At 38.8% G+C, this 22289-nt stretch overlaps 1 protein-coding gene across 4 annotated transcripts in view; it reads left to right on the top strand.

Annotated features, from left to right (window-relative positions):
* Nucleotides 1–22289, top strand: part of MBOAT1 (membrane bound O-acyltransferase domain containing 1) — a 167985-nt gene that overhangs the window by 127963 nt on the left and 17733 nt on the right. For 3 of the 4 annotated variants that reach the window (XM_061194859.1, XM_061194858.1, XM_061194857.1), the window contains one exon: nt 1050–1333. The exons of the other annotated variant lie outside the window; for it this stretch is intronic. In XM_061194859.1, coding sequence (XP_061050842.1) covers nt 1050–1290 — 241 coding nt within the window. In that variant the 3' untranslated portion in view covers nt 1291–1333. Of the gene's footprint in view, nt 1–1049; nt 1334–22289 lie in introns of those variants that run through there. 4 annotated transcript variants of the gene reach the window in all.

Genomic DNA, 22289 nt, shown 5'->3' with positions numbered 1-22289 from the left:
CTGGAAGGTTCCTCTTACTGCCATAGCTAAGGATACCTTCCATCTTAAAGAAGGGGGCGGACCTTGGCTCCAGTTTGGGCTGGCACTGGGGGGAGAGAAGAGGACAGACTAAGAGAGCAAATGCAGTCGCCACTAGAGATTGGAGCGAGATCAGCCCAGGAGTGATCAAAGCCTCCTGTGAGAATCCCCCAAATGACTGACCAAAATATTGGCCATAGGGTGGAGGGTGCTATGCTTCCTCTCATCCCTGTACTTAGACATTCAAGTGTCTTAGAAAGCAAGAGACTTGGAGGATATGCAGGGACTAGACAGATACTTGGTTACAGAGTCCAGGGTCCCACTCCCCAGATATTTTGGTTTAGTTAGTTATGCCCAGGAAGCAGTACTCTTATCTCACTCCTGGGTTGGGAGCTACTGGCTTAGTATTATGACTATTACATCTGAGGTAACTCCCAGGGAGTTTCATGACTTGCCAAGGCACCACATCGCTCTTCTGTAGCAGAGTTGAGGGTAGAAGCTAATTCTCTTGTTCCAGCAGCGTCTGTACGTCCCACAGGTACGTATGCTTCTGGCAGACACCCAGTGGCCTGAACTTCATGGGACAAATGGGGCTAAGAGGAGCCCTCTAAAGTTTTCTACAAGGATCCTTCAGACGAGCATGCCCCTGTAAGGCCTGAGGTAGTACAGGTGAGCCCTGGGTGTGCTTCCTCGGACCTGGACATCTGCATGCCCTGGGTACCAGTTGGCCCCCACGTGTCGTGGCATAATGTCAGCTGCTAGGCCGCCTCATGGTTTTTCCAGAACGGGTGGTCCAGCCAGCGGAGGCAGGTGGGGGGCACTGTTCTGGACTGTACAGAGCCTTTTTCTCTGCCTTTCTGGATCCACATAGCCCTGAGGACCAAATGGCCTCTTTTGTTCTCAAAACAAATTCATCCAGAATATGTCAATGGCACTTTTGACATACAAATATACATGGTCTAAGCAGTTGCCAGCAACAATCGTCCATTCATTCCGGGCCTTCTTTCTGTCCATTGTCTTGTGTTTCGCAGGCAAAACGATGTTTCAGCATTTCCAGCTGCAGTCCCGGGGTGCAACTCTGTGTTCACTGGCGCAGAAAAGCCTCAGAAGCTGGGACAAGTTTCCTGCCTGGTCACTAGCCCCTTTCTCCCTCCCGTCCTCCAAGCTGCTGTCAGAGAACCTTCCTGGATGGCCCATCAGGCCCGTCCTCTTCATAAAAACTTCTGTCGTCTCCTGCTGTCAACAGCAGAAAACCCACCCCTTCCCTTCTGACCCGAACCAGCCAGGTTTCTGCCCCGCGATGCAGCTGCCCCACTTAGAGCCCTGTCCTGGCAGCCTGGGGCATGGGTGACTCTGTGCCTTTGTACCTTTTACTGTCACTGCCTGAAGACCTGCCTTTTCTGAGCGGGCACTTCCCAGAGCAAGAGAGACACGCCTTTCTAGCAGAGAAAAGAGAGCATATAAGATGCTGCTTTCACTGTGCCATCTTCCTCCACTGGACTCTGGATTCTGCTCAGAGATGCCCAACACCACCTTGTGTCCCAAGTGATGTGATTTCACTTGTCTCTCCCCAACCAGACTGCCAGCTGCCTGACACCTACGAGTTGTGTTTATCTTTATACCTTCATATCTATCAAGGCACTGACTCACATGGGGACTGGAGCCAACTGTTAGTTGAACAAATGAAGGAAGGAATAGATTCTACTCCCTCTGGCAGTATTGTTTCCCTGGGGTGAGGGGGCAGCTTGGGGAGGCAGGTTGGAGTTGCAGCCCTTGCCCCTGTGTTTAGCGACCAGCCCTACAAATGGCCCTAATCACGACCAAAGGCTCCACGGTCCCTTGTCCTTGCACATCCAGGTTTCCCCTTGCATGGGGTGCTGGACCAAGCTCTTCCGGCCACTGGGGTTCAGGTGTGGTAAGATCAGTGATGCTGGAACCAAGTCCCTGGGGGGTGTCCACTCACTGGACTCCATGTTGCTGAGATCTTCATCTTTTACAACTTTGAGTAACTGTAAGGTTCTGTTGTCTGCATAACCAAGGCTTCATTTATCCATCCCTTGCTAATGGACTTTGTCTTCAGCTGCTTGGGCTGCATCACAAAGTCCCACAGACTAGGTGGCTTAAACAACAGAAAGTTATTGTCTCACAGCCTGGAGGCCAGAAGTTCAAGATCAAGGTGTTGGCAGGGTTGGTGTCTTCTGAAGCCTCTCTCCCTCCCGGCAGATGGCCGTCTTCTCCCTCGATCTTCATATGGGCTTCTCTGGTGTGTATCTGTGTTCTAATCTCCCCTTACAAGGATGACAATCATATTGGATTAGAGCCACAATAACTACATTTTAACTTAATTACCTCTTTCAAGTCCCTATTTCCAGATACAGTCAGTCACATTCTGAGGTACTGGAGTTAGAACTTTATATAAGAATTTAGAGAGGATACGGTTCAGCTCATCCAGACCTTCAGGCCGTTCTCAGTGTTTCTGTGGTAATAAACCAAGCTGGAGTGAACATCCTTTTGTATTTCTCTGTGCACACATGGCTAATAAGGTAGATACAGGGAAATGGAATATGCAGGAATCCTAGGAAATGGACTTATAGCCTGCCTATGTGTTATTGTTCTCCAACCAGTTATAGGAATTTCCCCATAGCCCTGCAGGGTATAACAGTTCTTGGTCCACAGTCACATCAGACTTGGTATCACCAGACTGTCGTTTTGTGCCAATCTGATCATTGTGAAAAAATATGCAGAGAAAAATAATTCTCCTTCCTAGGTCTGTCCTCAGTGCTCCTGTTTCTTCCCTAGAGGCAGCCACTATTATCTTCTTTGTATATAGCCTTTCAGAGAAATTCTGTCGCCCAGATCCGGCTTTTCAGAAATATCATGAACATTTCTCCATGTTACTGCAGAAACTTCCTAAAAGTTGTTTTTAATGGCTGCGTACTATTCTGTGGATGAATGTGTCATAGTTTTGAAAAACACCCCCCTAATGGTTGGACACTGGTTGTTACTTTGTTAAAACTATTCCTTCCAGAAAATTTTAAAATTCAAGAATAAAGCATCTATAATCCCAGTACCTGTTGACATGTTATTATATTTCTAGTTTTTTTGTACTTAAAAATGTTTTTCATATTCTCCTTATAGGTACTTATTTGTACAAAAGCCTAAGACTTCCTATGACGTTTGGAATTCTATTTTTTATTTAACTTTACAGTGTGAGCATGTCCTTGAGTCATAAAATCCTTCATCCCTTCCTCTTCTGCTCCAGTGGGCCCATCGAGGAATGAAAACCAGGGAGGCCATACTGGGGGTGGGCTTGAACATGGGCTCATAACTTAATTTTTTAAAAGGTAAATTAATTGCTAACTTTAGCTCTTTAAATTATTATTAGTAAGAAATTACTTTGACTTATCCCACAACCCATGGAGGCTGAAGCCTGCGTCTCTGAGCCTGTCAACCCACTGCCTGCTAAGTGACTCCATTGAGCCTCTCAGTAAGTAGGATGTGTATGTGAAGGAAATATGAGCCTTTAAGGCAAAGCAGCGCTTTTGTTTATAACGTGGAACCCTCTTCTGAAAGCTACCAAGCAGAAAGCGTTCTAACAGAATGAGTTCACTGCCTTCTCAGGGTGGCCAAAAAGAAAAAAACAAAGAAAAAAAAGATTAGGAGAAAGAATCTCAGTAGAGAACACTATTAAAGTACATAAACTTCAAAAGTTGCTGGGACCTTTAAAAAATCCACAAGCATGTTTTGCATCAATAGATCTCATATGAATGAAGTGTTTAAATTAAACTTCAGGTTTGTCAATGCTCAGTATAGCTGAAGTGGAAATTGTGAGCGTGGTTAACATAATTGTGGTCTTTTTAAAAAACTTGTAAAAACTTGAAACAATGATTTGCAAACTGGATTCTAATTATACTTGGGAAAAAACTCCAATGAGCACAAGACATCCCGGACCTGAATTATGAGTGTGGTGTGTGCATATGTATTAAACGCATATATAACACACATAAACTCACTACAGTCATTGGAACTTCAGTCCTGGTAAGGGAAAAGTGTGAGTAATATTTCAAGAAGAAAGCACAATGTAAAACCCCAAAGTGCTGTCTTTTGGATGCTGCTGAATCACTGTTTCCGTGAGTCTAAGCACTGAGCGTGGTAGAATTACAAGAAAGTGCCGACAGGAGCTTTGCAACTGAGCAGACGAAGGGCTTCGTGCAAGGTCTCTGGCCCTGGAGCAGCCTGGGAACCCCTTGTGCGGGTGACTTCTTAGTTACTGTTTCCCAGCATAAGCAGGGTAAGTCTCAGGCCTTAGTTAAAGTCTACATTTTTGCAGTCTCTCTCGAGGTAGATGTAAGAGAAAACAAGGAAGCAGTCAAAAGACTTTAGAAATGACAGAGCTGCTTTCAATTATAAGAGATAAATCACCTCTCTCTGTGTCCAAAGATCAAAAACATTCTTGACTTGAATGTGGATGGCTTTTCTGAAGTGGTGTGAAGTAGTGACATCTTGTGGACATTTATGGTAATTGCCAGCAACTCATATTGCTTTACAAATCCAAGCGTCCATTCATTTGTTCTTCAGCTCTTCCTTCAGTCCTTCATTCATTCATTCACTCACTCTCTGAATATGTAGCAATTGCCACTTTAACCTCTGGTGTTCCTTTTAAACCATAAATGACAGTCATTTATGACTTTATGACAGTCATAAAGGTCAGATTTTAATGACTGTTCCGGTAGGGTCAAATACTGCCCTGTCCTCTCCTTATCTGAAAACAAACAAAAACAGGAGTGTGTGTGGACTCAAAGAAGCACAGATGTTGGAGGCAAAATAGCTTTGTTTAAGCCACGTTTCTGCTTCTTACTTGCTGTGTGACCATGGAGAGAGTGGGCCAACTCCGAGTATTTTTTCTCTTATGTAGAGTACCAGTCAGGATTGTGGAGGTTAAACGCGAGTTAAGCCAAAATGTGAATTATTAAGCTGGTAGATTTCCAACTATTAAGCTGGTATAGTAGAAGCAATCAAGTCACTGTGATATGGGGCTATATAAGCTCTTTGGATGTCAACTTCCTCATCTGTAAAAGGTGAGTATCTGTAAAAGGTGACCACCGAGGTTGCTTTGGTTTCTAACAACCTACGATTTGATATTTTTCTTGACACTCTTGTGGGTCTCTCTATTTCTAGGAGTAAATCTCCCCAGCCTGTGGGAGTGCTGGGCTGAGCTAACTTATTTTTTGACCTATGACTTTGGAGTATTTTGTTCCCTGAGTAATATGTTCTAGGTGGTCAATTTCAAAAGGAAAATAAAAGCATTTTACGTATGATCTTTCATCCTTGATATTCCAGTATTATAGTGGGGGCAGTTAGGCAAGTTTCTTAATTTAGAAAGAAACAAGTAAATATTTTAGCAAATATTTAAAGCTCCCCTGTGTGTCCAACAGGTCTGTTCACCCAGGTGAGTAAGTCATGGGCATCTTCCTCTTTTGGCCCAAGATTACTAGGATGAGCAATGCAGTAAGTGGATCTTTCTTTCTAGGTCTCCCTTCCCAGCTCATTTGTTTCTCAACAAGACAAGGCACTTGGATAAAATTCACAAATTGGGACTTCCCTGGCAGTCCAGTGGTTAAGACTCCACGCTTCCACTGCAGGGGATGCAGGTTTGATCCCTGGTTGGGGAACTAAGATCCCACATGCTGCATGGCCAAAAAATAAAAATTTAAAAAAAAAATTCACAAATCAAGTTTATGCCTCACTGTCATAGGGAAAAATATTGATATTAGAAACCAACATATCTTTGGGACAAGTTTGTTTTTTCCTACCTCCCTCTCTCCTTCCCTCTCTTTCTTTCTTGTGATTAGTTTCCTAAACATTACTGGAGTACTTTCAGTCCCTCGTGAAAAGAAGCGATATTCCATTTCACCCCATGTTTTATTTGTAATTGGCAGTTCATAAAACCCATTCCCATACATTCTCTCCTTTGTTTCCCAAACCAAGAATGTGAGGTTAGTGGAAACAGTTGTTACTATCCACTTTTACGTTAGGAACCTGAGATCTGAAAAAACTGAGTAACTTTCCTGTGGTCACACATGCAGTGAGTGATAGGGTCAGCATTGGAACCCTGGGCTGCCCTCTTGGGCTTAGGTCTGGTGTCGCCAAACTGTGTAAGCTCTTTTCACGAATTGTGTCAAAAACTCTTCTTGTGCTATTAGCTTGAATAAACTGTAGTTAGAATTTGTCTTTGAAGCCTTGTTAATCTCTGAGAATGATCCCTTTAGAAAGGCAGAAAGGCCACCGATGGTCTTGGGGTGTGTCTTCCCAGAAGCAGACCTTCCCTGAGATGAGGCTTTCATGTTGAGTAGCAGTAGTTTGTTTGGGAAGTGATACCAGGAAGGATTTGGAATGGGGAAGTGAGACAGGATAGAGACAGAAGCTAATACAGGGTGCACTAATTAGTAGATTACCACCGAGGGCAGCTGGGGCTCAGGCTGCTGGGGACCCCGGGAGACAGTGGAGAGCACACCCCAGATTTGTCCCACCCAAGAACAGGAAACTGAAGTATTCATGGACCAACTCTCATTTGTCATTGGGACAACTCCTTAGTGGCATGGCAGGTCCTGCAAGCAGGCCAAGCACGCTCAGCAGGGAAAGATGGTCCTCAGCAGAGTTGCAGGGGGATTGCAACAAGCAGCTGCTGCACTCCCAGGAAAGGTGCGTGCTGAGAGCATGTGGGTGGGCACTGGCTACACCCTCATCAGTTACACCTGCTCTTCCTGTATCTGGTGTTATTAGGGCTGTGAGTCACATGCCTAGCACGATGCAATGTGGTAAGGGAGACACAAAATACGTTTAAAGATTTAGAATCTCTACCTATCACAATAGGCTAATTTAAAATACACACACACTTGAAACAAGTAACACTGTAAGACACTTATTAGCAAGTGTCACAATGAGTAAGATGGATATCAAATACTCTAAGAGTTCAGAGAAAGGAGAGATCAGAAAATCTTGCTGAGAAAGGACTCCAAGAGCTGGTGAAATTTGTGTAGGAGAGTGAAGATTGAATGTGGGATCGAATGAAAAGCACAGGCAGGTGTGCACATATTTCTCCTCTGTCCTCTAGACAATGGGAAGTTGAAAGCCCCCCAGCCCATTGTATGAAATTACTATATGCATATAGCTTAAAAGAAAAGAGTTTAGAGAATTATGATGTGATGTAAATAAAAGTAGATCCAATATTTTTTTTAAATAAGTGATAAAATACAGGCTTATGCAGACAAAGCTACAAAGGTACTGCTGATAAAACAGATGGGTGGGTTGCAGTGAAAGTCATGCTTAAAGTTGATAGCTTTAAATGTGTGTATTTGTAAAGAACAAGATCTGAAAATAAATGAGCTAAGCATTAATTTCAAGAAGTTAGAATAAGAAAAGCTTAAAAGAACTCCCCCCAAAAGTAGAAAGAAGGAAATAGTAAGAGAAAAAAATTAATGAAATAGAAAACAATCAAAAAAAGAAGATCAATAAAGCTGAAAGTTGGTCCTTGGAAAGGGCTAATATAATTCATAAACTCTAGTACGAACTGATTAAAAGAACACAGGCAGAAAACACAACTAATATCAGGAATCAAAAAGGAAACAACACTGCTGCAAGATTTTATGTATATTATGAACAGCTTTAAACTTATCTATAAGTTAGGTAAGTTAGATAAAATTGATACACTCCTCAACATATTAGTGGTGACTGACTAAAATGAACCCAAGAAGAAATAGAAATATCAGAACAATGTTATAACTATTAAATAAATTGTGTCTGTAATTAACAAGCTTCCCATAAAGAAGACTTTAGGTAGGCTCAGAAGTCCCACTGGTGAATTCTGCCAAACTTTTAAAAAAGAGTTAATAGTAAACTTTAAAAACTATTTCAGAGATTAGGAAAGGAAAAAAAAAAAAAAGATAATTCCCAATGCTTAAATAATCTTGATACCAAAACATGACAAACATTATAGGAAAAACTATAGTTGAATCCACTCAAAAAATCCTAAACAAAATACTAACAAAGTGCATTGAACAGTATATAAAAAGGTAATAAGTCTTGCTCATATTGTTATATTTGGGAATGATGGCTTGGTCCAGTATTCAATAAATAAGCAGTGTGATTAACATTCCTACAGAATGAAGGAGAAAAACGATAGTGATCATTTTAACAGATGCATAAAAAACAATTGGAAACATTCCATTATCTGCTCATGATTTTAAAAAGCCTTGGCAATGCCACACAAAGGATCATAAAGAGACTGCTCTGAAAATTATACACCAACAAAGTAGACAATCTAGAAGAAATGGATAAATTGCTAGAAACATACAACCAGCCAAGACTCAGTCAGGGAGAAAGAGAAAATCTGAACAGACTGATTAGTAGTAAGGAGTTTGAATCCATAAAGAAAAACCTCCCAACAAACAAAAGTCCAGGTCCAGAAGCCTTCACTGGTGAATTCTGCCAACCACTTAAAGAAGAATTAATACCAGCCCTTCTCAAACTTCCAGAAAAAGAAAGAGGAGGGAACACTTCCAAATGCATTTTACAAGACCATCATTATCCTGATACCAAAACCAGAAGGGGACACCACAAGAAAATTACAGGCCAATATCCCTGATGAACATGGATGCAAAAATCCTCAACAAAATACTAGCAAACCTAATTCAATAATATTGTTCATTAAAGAATCAGACATCATGATCAGATGGGATTTATCCCAGGGCTGCAAGGAAGGTTTAACATCTGCAAATTGGTCAATGTGAAACATCATGTTAACAAAATGAAGGATAAAAGTCATGATCATCTCAATAAGTGCAAAAAAATTTTTGACAACATTTAATATCCATTTATGATAAAAACTCCCAACAAAGAGAGTATAGAGGGAACATACCTCCATGTAATAAAGGCCATATATGACAAGCCCACAGCTAACATCATACTCAATGGTGAAAAGCTGAAAGCTTTCCTCTAACATCTGGAACAAGACAAAGATGCCCACTCTCACCACTTTTATTAAACTTAGTATTGGAAGTTCTAGCCAGAGCAGTTAGGTAAGGAAAATAAATAAAATCATCCAAATCAGAAAGGCAGAAGTGAAACTAACACTATTTGCAGATAACATAATATTATATATAGAAAACCCTAAAGACTCCACCAAAAAAGCTCTTAGAACTAATAAACAAATTCAATAACGTTGAAGGATTCAAAATCAATGTATAAAAAAGTGGTGTTTCTATACACTAATAATGAGCTATCAGTTGTAAATGGGACTGTTCAAGAAAACAGTCCCATTTACAATTGCATCAGAAAGAATAAAATACTAGGAATAAATTTAACCAAGGAGGTGAAAGACCTGTACACTGAAAACTCTAAGACATTAATGAAAGAAATTGAAGAAGATAAGGGGTTAATATCCAAATATATAAAGGACTCATACAACTCAATAGCATAAAAACTCCTTATCAGATATATGATTTGCAAATATTTTCTCCCATTCCATGGGTTGCCATGGAATTAATTAATTCTCATTAAAATCAGAAAAGATAGAAAAATAAAGTATATTATTCCAGTGCTCAACCCCCTCAAAAGTCTTGAGAAATTAGAAATAGAAAGGAACTAACTAATAAACATCTAAAAGCCTATAGCAATTGTCATATTTAGTAGTGAAATGTTGAAGGCTTTCCTCTTGAAATTGGAGATAGGAAAATGTGTACAGGAGTTCTTAGTCTATGCAATAAGGCAATATAAAGAAATGAAAGATGTAAGGGTTGAAAAGAAGAAGTAAATCTTTTATTAAATGCAGATGCTATAACTTTATAAACAGAAAACCTTTAGAAAATACATACAGATAAATTTTAGGATCAATAAAGATGGTTATCAAAGTCAGGTAATACAAGATCTATATACAAAAGTATTTCTGTGATAATAAACAGAAAAGCAAAAGAAAATGAAAATAGCTAGACACAGGGACTTTCCTAGCGGTCCAGTGGTTAAGATTCTGTGCTTCCAATACAGGGCATGCGGGTTCGATCCCTGGTCAGGGAACTAAGATCCCACATATATGTATGTATAACTGAACCACTTTACTGTAACACCAGAAATTAGCACAACATTGTAAATCAACTCTATTTCAATAAAAATTTTTAAATTAAAAAATAGCTAGACACAAAATACATATTATAGAATCCCATTTTATAAAAAGTTCAAAAAATAGAAAACCCCAAAGTATATTATTAGAAGTCATGGTAATTATTTTTGAGAAAGATGGAGGGGGCACTAGGGGTCCTTCTAGAGAGTTGGCAACACTCTATTTCTTGATCTACATGGTGGTTACACAGATGTTCACTTTGTGATAATTGAGCTGTACCTTTACATTCTGTTCACTTATCTGAATGATGTTAAAATTTAACATAAAAAGCCAGATTAGTCAGTTTAATAAGCAATGGTATCTATAAATATATGTAATATAATTTTGGTTTCAGAAACAGTAAATGATTTGAATGCAACTAGAAGAAAACCAACCAGGATTAATTTATAACCACAGAACTCCACCATCACATTGTGTCAGAAGTACAACACAATAATGCAAGAATGTATAAACCTAATGTGGACACAGAAGTAGACAGTGCCAGGAGCGACATCACCAAGGTGGTGACGTAGGTCATTTCTGACTTTGCTCCCTATCACAAGAGCAATAACTAACAACTATTCACAGACAAGATACCACTGAGAATTCTAGAATATCGGTGTGAGTTTGAAGCAACCTCTGCAACAGAGACCAGAACAGACTTCATTAGAAGGGCAAGAGGAATGGCTACAAGCTGAACACATTGCCCCTCTTCCAGGCCATTGCAGCACCATGCTGAGAGGTCTTCCCTGAGCCTATGGTTCCTCCACTGGGAAAAGACAGACCAGGGTGACATATAGCATTGTGGGTTGCTCTGTGGGAGCCCCTAGTCTGGCTTTGCCCTATAGGGATTGTAAGGGGATCTGCTGGGCTCAACTACTGGGAGGGGTTTTCCAACAAACAGCATTCAGATCTTGGCAGACAAAGTTCCTACCTGCAGAGCCCAGTGGTAGTCCCAACCAGTGGATTTGCTCATCTGCAGAACCAAAGCAGGGGCATAATCTGACCAGGGAACTCAGCGGGTTTCAGGACTGCCTGATACAGGTCTTCAAATGAGGAGTTTTGCCGGGCTTCGAGCCTGGTCTGCCCCTGCCCAGGCAGAAGTGCTGAGTCATAGCCAAACCCACTGTGGAATAAGCATGGCTCCTGGCCCCTCTTGACCAGAAAGAGTATTTGGAAAAATCTGGCAATTGCCTGAAGTGGGCCCTCCAATCCTTCCCAGGCAGGAGAGCTAAGTCCAAACCTCATCCGCTACAAAACTTTACTCTTAGCCCCCATCTGACATGAAGGGCTGCAGAGAAGATCTGGAAGATGCATAACCCAGCAATGCTTAAGCTGAGAGGAAGGCAGGCAGAGCTGATCACCCTCAAAGCAAGGCCAGTCCTGGGCATGGAGTTGTCACCTGCTACACCCAGGCAGGGGAGTTAATTCACAGGCCCACCTATTGTGGAGTATGGTTCCCAGCTCCATCTGACAGGAAGGGCTCCATGAAAATACCTGGAAGCTGCTGTATAACCCAGCAATGCTTGAGCTGAGAAACAGGTGAGCAGTGGTGATTGCCCCCAGAGGCAAGCCAGTGGCCCTGTTCAGACAAGAAGCTTGGGGCATGGGTCAGTTTGAGTCAAGATCACAGACCAAACGCCTTAGTGGCTTTGGAGCTGCTTCTCTTGCTGCACCCAGACAGGGAAAGTGATTCATAGCCCCATATATTGCTGAATACAAACTTCAGCTTACCTGACCAGGGAACCTTGCCCAGAGCACATGGGTAGCTGAAACCCATTCAACATCTGTGCTTACAGTGGACTCTGAACAGACAGCACAGCTTGTGGCTTTCCCTGTCTGCAGAGTAAAACCAATGAACTCACCTGACCAGGATATTCAATGCATGCTCTTACATGATTTGGGCCCCCAAACAATGAGTTGTGAAAGCTCTGGAGCCCATCCTCTTGCCCTACACCAGGACAGGGAAGCTAATTCATAGCCCCACATACTGCTGAGTATAGTATCCAGTTCTGGCCGTCCAGTAAGCCTGATGAGAGAATTCAGGCAACTGCAAAGTCCATCCTACAGCCTCCCTTTGGCAGGGAACCAAGCCAGCAGTTCTATACAGTTGTTGACAGCAAGTGGCACCTCCCACCCCTGATCTCAGAGCTTGAACAGTTGCCTCACAAAAATAGACCATAATAGCAGGCCCCATGTGCCCAAGGACATTAGCAGCAGACACGTCCAGAAACCCAAACTGAGCTGACTGTTGAAGAACTATCTCTGCCAAAGCAAACCTGCAAAGCCCAAAAGAAGAGACCACTTACTCAAACGTGCAGATACCACGTAAGGAATAAAAGATCATGAAAAATCAGGTAAATATGACACCACCAATGTAACTAATAAACGTCTAATAACTGACTCTAAATATGTGCAGATCTATGAACTGTCAGAAAAAGAATTCAGAATAATCCTCTTAAAGAAGTTTAGTGTATAATAACACACAGACAACTGAAAGAAATTAGGAAAACAATGCATGAACAAAACAAGAAGTTCAACAAAGAAACAGAAACTATAAGAACAGACACACAGAAATCCTGGAGTTGAAAAGTACAATAATGGGACTTAAGAATTCAATAGGGAGCTTCAAAAGCAGACTTGACCATGTAGAAGAAAGAATCAGCAATGTATCACACTTGAAATTATTCAGTCAGAGGAGAAAAAGTAAACAGAAAGAAAAAGCGTGGAGAAAGCCTACAGGCTTATGGGACAGAATGAAAAGGAATGATATTTGCCTTATGGAAATTCCAGGAGAAGAGATAGAGATAGGGACAGAAAGTATATTTAAAGCAGTAATGGCTGAAAACTTCACAAACATGAGAAGAGAAATAGAAATCTAGATCCAAGAGGCCCAAAGGACCCCACATAGGTTGAACAAGAATAGGGCTATATTGAGACACATTATAAATAAACTGTCAAAAGTCAAAGACAAAGAATTTTGAAAGAAGCAAGAGAAAAGAGAGAAGTTACATACAAGGGAACTACTGTACAACTATTAGAGGATTTCTCAACAGAAACATTTCAGGCCCAGAGAGAATGGGATAATATATCAAAACATTGAAAGAAAAAAACCTTGTCAACCAAGAATTCTATACCCAGCAAAGCTGTCCTTCAGAAATGGAGCGATAAAGGCTTTCCTGAACAAACAAAAACTGAGGAAGTTCATCACCACTAGACCTGCCTTACAAGAAATGCTAAAGGGAGTTCTTAGAGTGGAAGTAAAAGCATAATAATTAACATCACAAAAACATAAGAACATAGTGTAAAAGTCACTAGTTACAGTAAATATATAGTCAAAGTTGGATTCTGTAATACAGTAATGGTGGTGTGTAATTCACTTACAACTCTTTTAAAAGTTAAAAAATAAATGTAGTAAAAATTACCATAAACACAATAATCGGTATTATTTACAAAATATAAAAATATGCAAATTATAACATCAATAACATAAAGTGCGAGGAAAAGTGTAAAGCATAGGAATGTTACTGAAGTTGTTATCAGTTTAAAATAGGGTGTTATAATTTTAAGAACTCTCTGCCAAAGCAAACCTGCAAAGTCTGAAAGAAGAGACCACTCATGTGGCCTCATGATAACCATAAGAGAAAATTTGTAGTAACTACACAAAAAAGTCAAAACATACTGATACCAAAAGATATCAACACACACACCAAAAAAAGCAGCAGGACAAGAAAAAAGGAACAATGGATCTACAGTCCTTACCTATCAATAGTTACTTTAAATGTAAATGGACAAAATCCTCCAATCAAAAGACACAGAGTAGCTAAATGGATTAAAAAAACAAGATCTAACAATATGTTGTCTACAAGAGACTCACTTTAGCCTTAAAGACACACATAGACTGAGAGTAAAGGGATGGAAAAGGATATTTCAAGCAAATAGCAAGAAAAAAAAAGAAGGCAGGTGTAGTTATAAGACAATATAGACTTTAAACTAAAAATAGTGAGAAAAGACAAAGAACATCATTATATAATGATAAAGGGGTCAATACATCAAGAAGATATAGTAACTGTAAATATTTATGTACCCAATTTCAGAGCACCTAAACACATAAAGCACATAAAAACTAACAGAGCTAAAAGGAGAAATAAACAGTAATACAATAATAGTTGGGGACTTTAATATCCCACTCTCAACAATGTACAGATCATCCGGACAGAAAATCAATAAGAAAACAGTGCATTTGAACAACAATACAGACCAAATGGACCTAACAGACAATACAGAACATTCTATCAGACAACAGAAGAATACATATTCTTCTCAGGTACACATGGAACATTTTCTAGATAGACCATATGTTATGCCACAAAATAAATCTTAGCAAATTCAGGAAGACTGAAATCACACCCAGTGTCTTCTCTGACTTCAATGGTATGAAGCTAGAAATCAATAACTGAGCAAAACTGGAGAATTCATGAATACATGGAAATTAATCAACACTCTCTTGAACAACAAATAGGTCAAAGAAATTAAAGGGGAAATAAAATAGTATCTTGAGACAAACAAAAATGGAAACACAATATACCAAAATGTTTTGGATGCAGCAAATGCATTTCTAAGAGGGAAGTTTATAAAAATAAATGCCTATATTAAGAAAAAAGATCCCAAATAAACAACTTAATTCTATGCCTTAAAGAAAAAGAAAAGGAACAAACTCAGCCCAAAGTTAGCAGAAGGAAATAATAAATATTAGAGCAGAAATAAATTATATAGAGAATAGAAAAACAAACAAAAAAGATTAACCAAACCAAGAGTTGGCTCTTTGAAATCTAACAAAAATTTGACACATTTTTAGCTAGACTTCCCAAAGAAAAAAGAGTGAGGATCCAAATAAACAAAATTATAAATGAAAAAGGAGATATTACAACAGATATCACAGAAATATAAAGGATCATATGAGGCTACAATAAAACTATACACCACAACAACGTGTATACATATACAATGGAATACTACTCAGCCATAAAAAAGAACAAAACTTTGCCATTTGCAGCAACATGGATGGACTTGGAGGTCATTACGCTAAGTGAAATAACTCAGACAGAGAAAGATAAATACTGTATATCACGTGTGGAATCTAAAAAATACAACAAACTAGTGAATATAATAAGAAAGAAGCAGACACAGATATAGAGAACTAGTGGTTACCAGTGGAGGGGGAGGGGCAATATAGGGGTGGAGGAGGGGGAGGTACAAACTACTGGGTGTAAGATAGGCTCAAGGATGTATTGTACAACACAGGGAATATAGCCAATATTTTGAAATAATTGTAAATGGAAAGTAACCTTTAAAAATGGTATGGCAAAAGGGAAGAGATATGGGAACATATGTATATGTATAACTGACTCACTTTATTATAAAGCAGAAACTAACACACCATTGTAAAGCAATTATACTCCAATAAAGATGTTTAAAAAATGGTATGAAAATTTAAAAATTTAATTAAAAATAATTCAAAGAAAAATTAATAAAACATGTTATCACCAAAAGATAAAAATAACTAACCAATAACTGAGCTCAGAGGCATGGAATTTTCTAATCTAACTGATAAAGAATTCAAAATGATAGTTTGTAAGAAACTCAATGAACTACAAGAAAACTCAGAAAGATAGTTCAGTGAAACCAGGAAAAATATACATGAACAAAATGAGATATGTACCAAAGAGATGGGAATCATAAAAAAATAGAGATTCTGAAGCTGAGGAATTCTGCAGTAGAGCAGAGAAAATGGAAGACAGAATAAGTGAACTGGAGAACAGGAATTTTGAAATAACCCAGTTAGAGCAGAACAAAGAAGAAAAGAATGAAAAAGAGTGAAGAAAGCTTACATGATCTAAGAAATTCCATCAGAATAACAAATATTAGAATAATAGGGTTTCCAGAAGGACAAGAGCAGGAGAAAGAAGCAGAAACTTTATTTAAAGAAATAAAAGCTCAGAACTTCCCAAACGTGGGGAAAGATTTAGATACCCAAGTTCAGGAAGCTAACAGCTCATCCCATTATCTCAAGGTAAAAAGACTTTCTCCAAGACACATTATAGTGAAACTGTCAAAAATCAAAGATAAAGAGAGAATCCTAAAAGCAGTCAGGGAAAAAAAGATTATAACCTACAAAGGAGCCCCATTAGGCTAACAGCAGACTTTTCAGCAGAAACCCTATAGGCCAGCAAAGAGTAAAATGACATATTCAAAGTGTTGAAGGAAAAAAATATTTCCAGCCAAGAATACTCTGTCTGGCTAAGTTACCCTCCAGATATGAAGGTGAAACAGAATCTCTCTCAGACAAAGAAAAGCTGAGTGAATTTGTCACCACTAGACCTGCCCTGCAGGAAATTTTGAAAGGAGTTCTTCAAGCTGAAATGAAAAGATGCTAATTAGTGTCAAGAAAAGATGAAAGTAGACAGCACACTGGTAAAGGTAAATATACAGTCAGACTTAGAAAACTCTAATTCTGTAACAGGATGGTGTGTTAACCACTTACCCGTAGTATAAAGATTAAAGGAGAAGAGTATTAAAAATAATTATAACTACTAAATTTGTTAATGAATAGACAGTATAAACAGCAGTAAAAAATAACATCAAAAGGATAAAAGGAGTAAAAAGGTGAAGTTTTGTAGGCAAAAGTTAGGTTGCTATCAGCTTAAAATAGACTGTATTATTCTTTCTTTTTAATAAATTTATTTATTTATTTATTTTTGGCTGCACTGGGTCTTCTTTGCTGCACGCAGGCTTTCTCTAGTTGCAGTGAGCGGGGGCTACTCTTCGTTGCGGTGCATGGGCTTCTCACTGCGGTGGCTTCTCTTGTTGCGGAGCAGGGGCTCTAGACATGCGGGCTCAGTAGTTGTGGTGCACGGGCTTAGTTGCTCTGCGGCATGTGGTCTCTTCCTGGAACAGGCCTCGAACCCGTGTCCTCTGCATTGGCAGGCGGATTCTTAACCACTGCGCCACCAGGGAAGTCCCTAGACTGTATTATTTATGAGACGTTCTGTGTAAGCCTCATGGCAACCACAAAGCAAAACGTAGAGTAGATTCACAAAAGATTTTTTTTTAAGGGGGAGGGCGATGAGAGTGACATCAGCAAGATAGAAGGCTAGGAGGTCCCAATACTGGTCTCCACGCCTAACATACACAAAAAACAAAAACAGTACATAAGCAACTACATACTGAAGTAAACAGTTCAGGGAAATCTCGGGACTACAAAGAACCAGCAAAATCCCCATGGAGCTCAGAAACCAAGGATGGTAGCATAGAAAAGTACAGAAAATATTTTGCCTGTGTCATCCCATACCCCAGCCAAGAGCAGATCAGCACCAGGAGGGATGCCCTTGGAGGAAGTTCACCACACAGGGAGGAGAGCAGGAGAACCCAGAAAGCCCCACCAATGTGGACGTTTGCAGCCTGTGCTACAGAGGTCTCCCATGATCGTCACCAACACTGATCCCAGCTGAGCAGCCTGGAGAGCCCCCTTCTGCATCAACTCCCAGAGGCTGGAGCTGCTGCTGAGATGAGAGTTGCCCTTAGGGGCCCTGGTTTCTGCTGAGCCCTGTTCTCAGGGATTGGGTGCTACACACAGCATCTCCCCATCGATGACACCAGAGCTGCCACTGCTCTTTGCCCACCCTTGTGAAGTCTGTAATTGTCACTTTGGTTAACTAGATAACTAAGTATTTTGCTAGTCACTGTTTCACAGTGCCCTATGATCCTATTTGACCAAATTTTTTAAATCTTTTGATATTTTTGACGAACTACCCTCCCCACCCCCAAATCCAATTGTAAATGAAGTCTTTTTGACCTCAAACTAACTTTGGGATTTTTTTTTTTTCAGCGGGTCCTTGGAACATTTCAAATGATTTGTTCTCTCTCCTTATAAAAAGAGAGATGTTGCACTAATTAGGCACATTTGATATGTTAAATCATGTGGGAAGCGTTGTCAAATAAGTAGTGCCAAACTTTTTTTAGATTACATTTGTAAGGATTATGTTATTAATATAAGTATTCCAGAAATTGTATGAAACTCCTAGAAATCGGATATGTCCTGATATGTTATCACTTGTAATTATAGTCTTGAAGTGTTGTGTCACAGAAATAAGCAAATTTCTTTGTCAACTGCAACCCTCATTAGATTTTTAACTATGGCCATTTTGAAGTCTTTTGTCATTTACAGTTATTGTTTTACTCTAATGATTTAAAAAGGTATTCCTACAGAAGTGCTTTATCGAGGACACTGACAAGATCATACCACCGAACTAAAAAATAAGAATTTACAGAACTCTAATGGAGAAACTGATGGCTTCATAAAACTTGTAACAAAAGATCAAGATTAACAAGTATTGGGGCTTCCCTGGTGGCGCAGTGGTTGAGAATCTGCCTGCCAATGCAGGGGACACGGGTTGGAGCCCTGGTCTGGGAAGATCCCACATGCCGCGGAGCGACTAGGCCCGTGAGCCACAAGTGCTAAGCCTGCGCGTCTGGAGCCTGTGCTCCGCAACAAGAGAGGCCGCGATAGTGAGAGGCCCGCGTACCGCGATGAAGAGGGGCCCCCGCTTGCCACAACTAGAGAAAGCCCTCGCACAGAAACGAAGACCCAACACAGCCATAAATAAATAAATAAATAAATAAATAAATAAATAAATAAATAAATAAATAAATAAATAAATAAATAAATAAACAAACAAACAAATAAATAAATAAATAAATAAATAAATAAATAAATTTTTTTTAAAAAAACAAAAAACAAGTATTAATTACCTGGGACTAAATGAACTAAGAACGATGATTACATTTTTTTTGTGACTCTTAAATTTGAAATATTGCTGAACTTTTTAATGTTTTGATTTTTCAGATTTAAGGAGACTTTTTCTCTTAAGCTATCTATGGCTTACAGCAATTGAATAAAATGTAACTTTGTAAATAAAGATGAAGCATTTACTTTTTCTCTCTGCCTGATCCCTCTAGAATTCATAAACTCTGAATATTTTTATTTTCATGGCAATACAGTTGTTTGCTATGAGTTCAATAAGAATCTGTTCTCCTTGTAATAGGACACAATGGGAAACATTGGTCATGTTACCAAGGCTTTGACTGAAATGTCAAAGAACTGAGATTGACTTTATGAAGCCAATAAAGCCCCTTGGAAAAACAGCCTGGTATCTTGCTTATAGGGTTTCAACAGCCTTGTCATGTGAGTAAGGAAGGTAACTTCTTGGTAGGTACAAGAACCTCAGAATATTTGGGGGACCTTGAGAAGAGAGGAACTCATTCATATCTATAAATATAAATATAAATATATATATATAACATCTATAGATATTGCAGGGGAAGTCTGATAGCAAGTATTTGGCTTGATATTTTGGTCTTAAGAGGCTAAAATTCAATCTGCAATTCCTATGAAAAGTTCCAGCCAAAGCAAATTAAAATATTCTGTATGGTCAATTGCTATTCTTTTTGCACTTATGTCAATAATCAAGCCAAGTTTAATAAAACTAGACTTAATTTGCAAACAAATTAGTTTGACTATGGTTATCATTGATAGACATGGGGGTGACGGTAGAGAGAGAAATTATGTTTCAGTAATACACCTTTATGGATATTGGATTCTATTGATAGTTCTGTTAATTATCTTTGTGGTTTTGTTTTCTACCTGTAAACTAGACTATAACCTGAATTCTTCTAGTTTCCTCAAAATTTGGCTACAACTCTCCAAACTAATATTTCCAATTTTCCTCCCACCCTTTTGTCTTGAAATCATGAAGAGCTAAAACTGCCCTTTTTCTAAAGCCAGGCAAACTAAAGTTGGACAACTTGAAAGAAACTTCAGAGAAACTGACACCACAACTCATGTATAGACAATCTTCATGCCTGTTGCTGTGTGGGCTATTCAGAAGACCGCCTGAGAGGCATTCAAACTGCAAACCAGGAAAATCTATCAAATCCTCACTTCCTGTCCTTACGCTGAGGAATGCTTTGAGTTTGATATCTAGAAATCTTCTCTACCATCCACCATTCAGAACTCAGAAACTGGTTTATAATTTGCTACAGTCATTAACCATTGTTTTTCTTTTGTTTCCACAGAAATGCCTTATTAAATACTTGATTTACTTGCACAATATAGGCCTAACTTTGGGAGCCCACCTTTATGGCTACCTCCTAAAATGAGACAAACCTGTTTAACTGAACTGACCTATTTTTAAGACTAAGAGATTAATTCAATGAAATAATAGAGCAATCTACCACCTCAGTTTTTAACATGTGAAACTTCCAGGGAAGTATCAGAGGAGGGAGATGATAGGGTTCAAGGCTGGGCTGCCCCAAATATGCCAAGGTAGCATATTGATTATTTTGAATAAAAGTTACTTGAGAAACAGCCAGTACAAAAATAACACTCTGACCCTCCTTTGTTCCCCTGAAAACAGGAAACAAACTCCCATGGGAAGGTTTCCTCCCTATGCCAGGAGGATGGAGGGTATCCTTTTCCCCAGAGATAGGGAATTTGAGACCAAGAAAGCTGTATAAACAAACTTTGTTACTTTTTCATTAATTTGCTATTCCAAGCAATAACCCCTGTTTTGTCAAAACTTCACAAATAATTGATTCTTTGTCTAAAAAGGTATATAAACATCTTGCTTCAGTCACTTCTTTGGTCCCATATCTATGGGGCCTCCATATGTGTGAAATTAAATTTTTTTTGTTTTTCTCCTGTTAATATGTCTTTATGTCAATTTGTCTATTAGACCAGCCAAAACAACTCGAAGGGTAGAGAAAAACGTTCTCTCCCCTACAAAGTAAACGTGGAACATTCTTCAGAATAGATTGCATGTTAGGCTACAAACAAGTCTCAGTAAATTTAAGAATATTGATATCATATCAAGCATCTTTTCCAATCACAATGGTATGACACTAGAAGTCAACTACAAGAAGAAAACTGGAAAAAAACAAAAACATGTGGAGACCACACCACATGCTACTAAGCAATCAATGGGTCAGTAAATAAATCAAAGAGGAAATCAAAAAATACCTTGAGACAAATGAAAATGGAAACACAACCTTCCAAAATCTATGGTATGCAGCAAGAGCAATTCTAAGAGGGGAGTTTATTGCCACATAGGTCTACCTCAAGAAACAAGAAAAATCTCAAATAAAACACTCTAACCTTACACGTAAGGAACTAGAAAAAGAAGAACAAATGAAACCCAAATGTGGTAGAAGGAAGGAAATAATAAAGATCAGAATGGAAATAAATGAAATAGAGACTAAAAAAAACAGAAAAGATCAATGAAACTAACAGCTCATTCTTTGAAAAGATAAACAAAATTGACAAAACTTTAGCCAGACTCATCAAGAAAAGAAGAGAAAGGACCCAAATAAATAAAATCAGAAATGAAAGACAGAAAGTTACAACCAATACCACAGGAATACCAAGGATAAGATACTGCTGTGAACAATTATATGCCAACAAATTGGGAAACCTAGAAGAAATGAATAAATTTTTAGAAACATACAATCTTCTAAGACTGAATCAGGAAGAAATAGAAAATCAGAATAAACCAATTACTAATAATAAAATTGAATCAGTAATCAAAAAAATTCCCTACAAACAAAAGTCCAGGACAAGACAGCTCCACAGGTGAATTCTACCAAATATTTAAAGAAGAGTAATTACCTCAAACTATTCTTAAAAAATTCTCAAACTATTCAAAAAATTGAAGAGGAGGGAACACTTTCAAATTCATTCTATGAAAACAACAGTACCTTGATACTAAAAGCAGACAAAGACACTACAAAAAAGAAAATTACCAGCCAATATTCTTGATGAACATAGATGAAAAATCCTCAAACAAGTATTAGCAAAGTGAATTCAACAATACATTAAAAGGATCAAACACCATGATCGGGATTCCAAGGATGCAATGATGGTTCAACATCTGTAAATCAATCAATGTGATACACCACATTAACAAAATAAAATATAATATGATCATCTCAATAGATGCAGAAAAATCATCTGAAAAAAATTAACACCCATTTATTATAAAATCTCTTAACAAAGTGGGTTTAG

Source organism: Eubalaena glacialis, chromosome 7 (assembly GCF_028564815.1).
Source record: "Eubalaena glacialis isolate mEubGla1 chromosome 7, mEubGla1.1.hap2.+ XY, whole genome shotgun sequence".
Taxonomy (NCBI): domain Eukaryota; kingdom Metazoa; phylum Chordata; class Mammalia; order Artiodactyla; family Balaenidae; genus Eubalaena; species Eubalaena glacialis.
The sequence above is the reverse complement of the archived record's forward strand: the minus strand, read 5'-3'. Positions and strand labels throughout refer to the sequence as shown.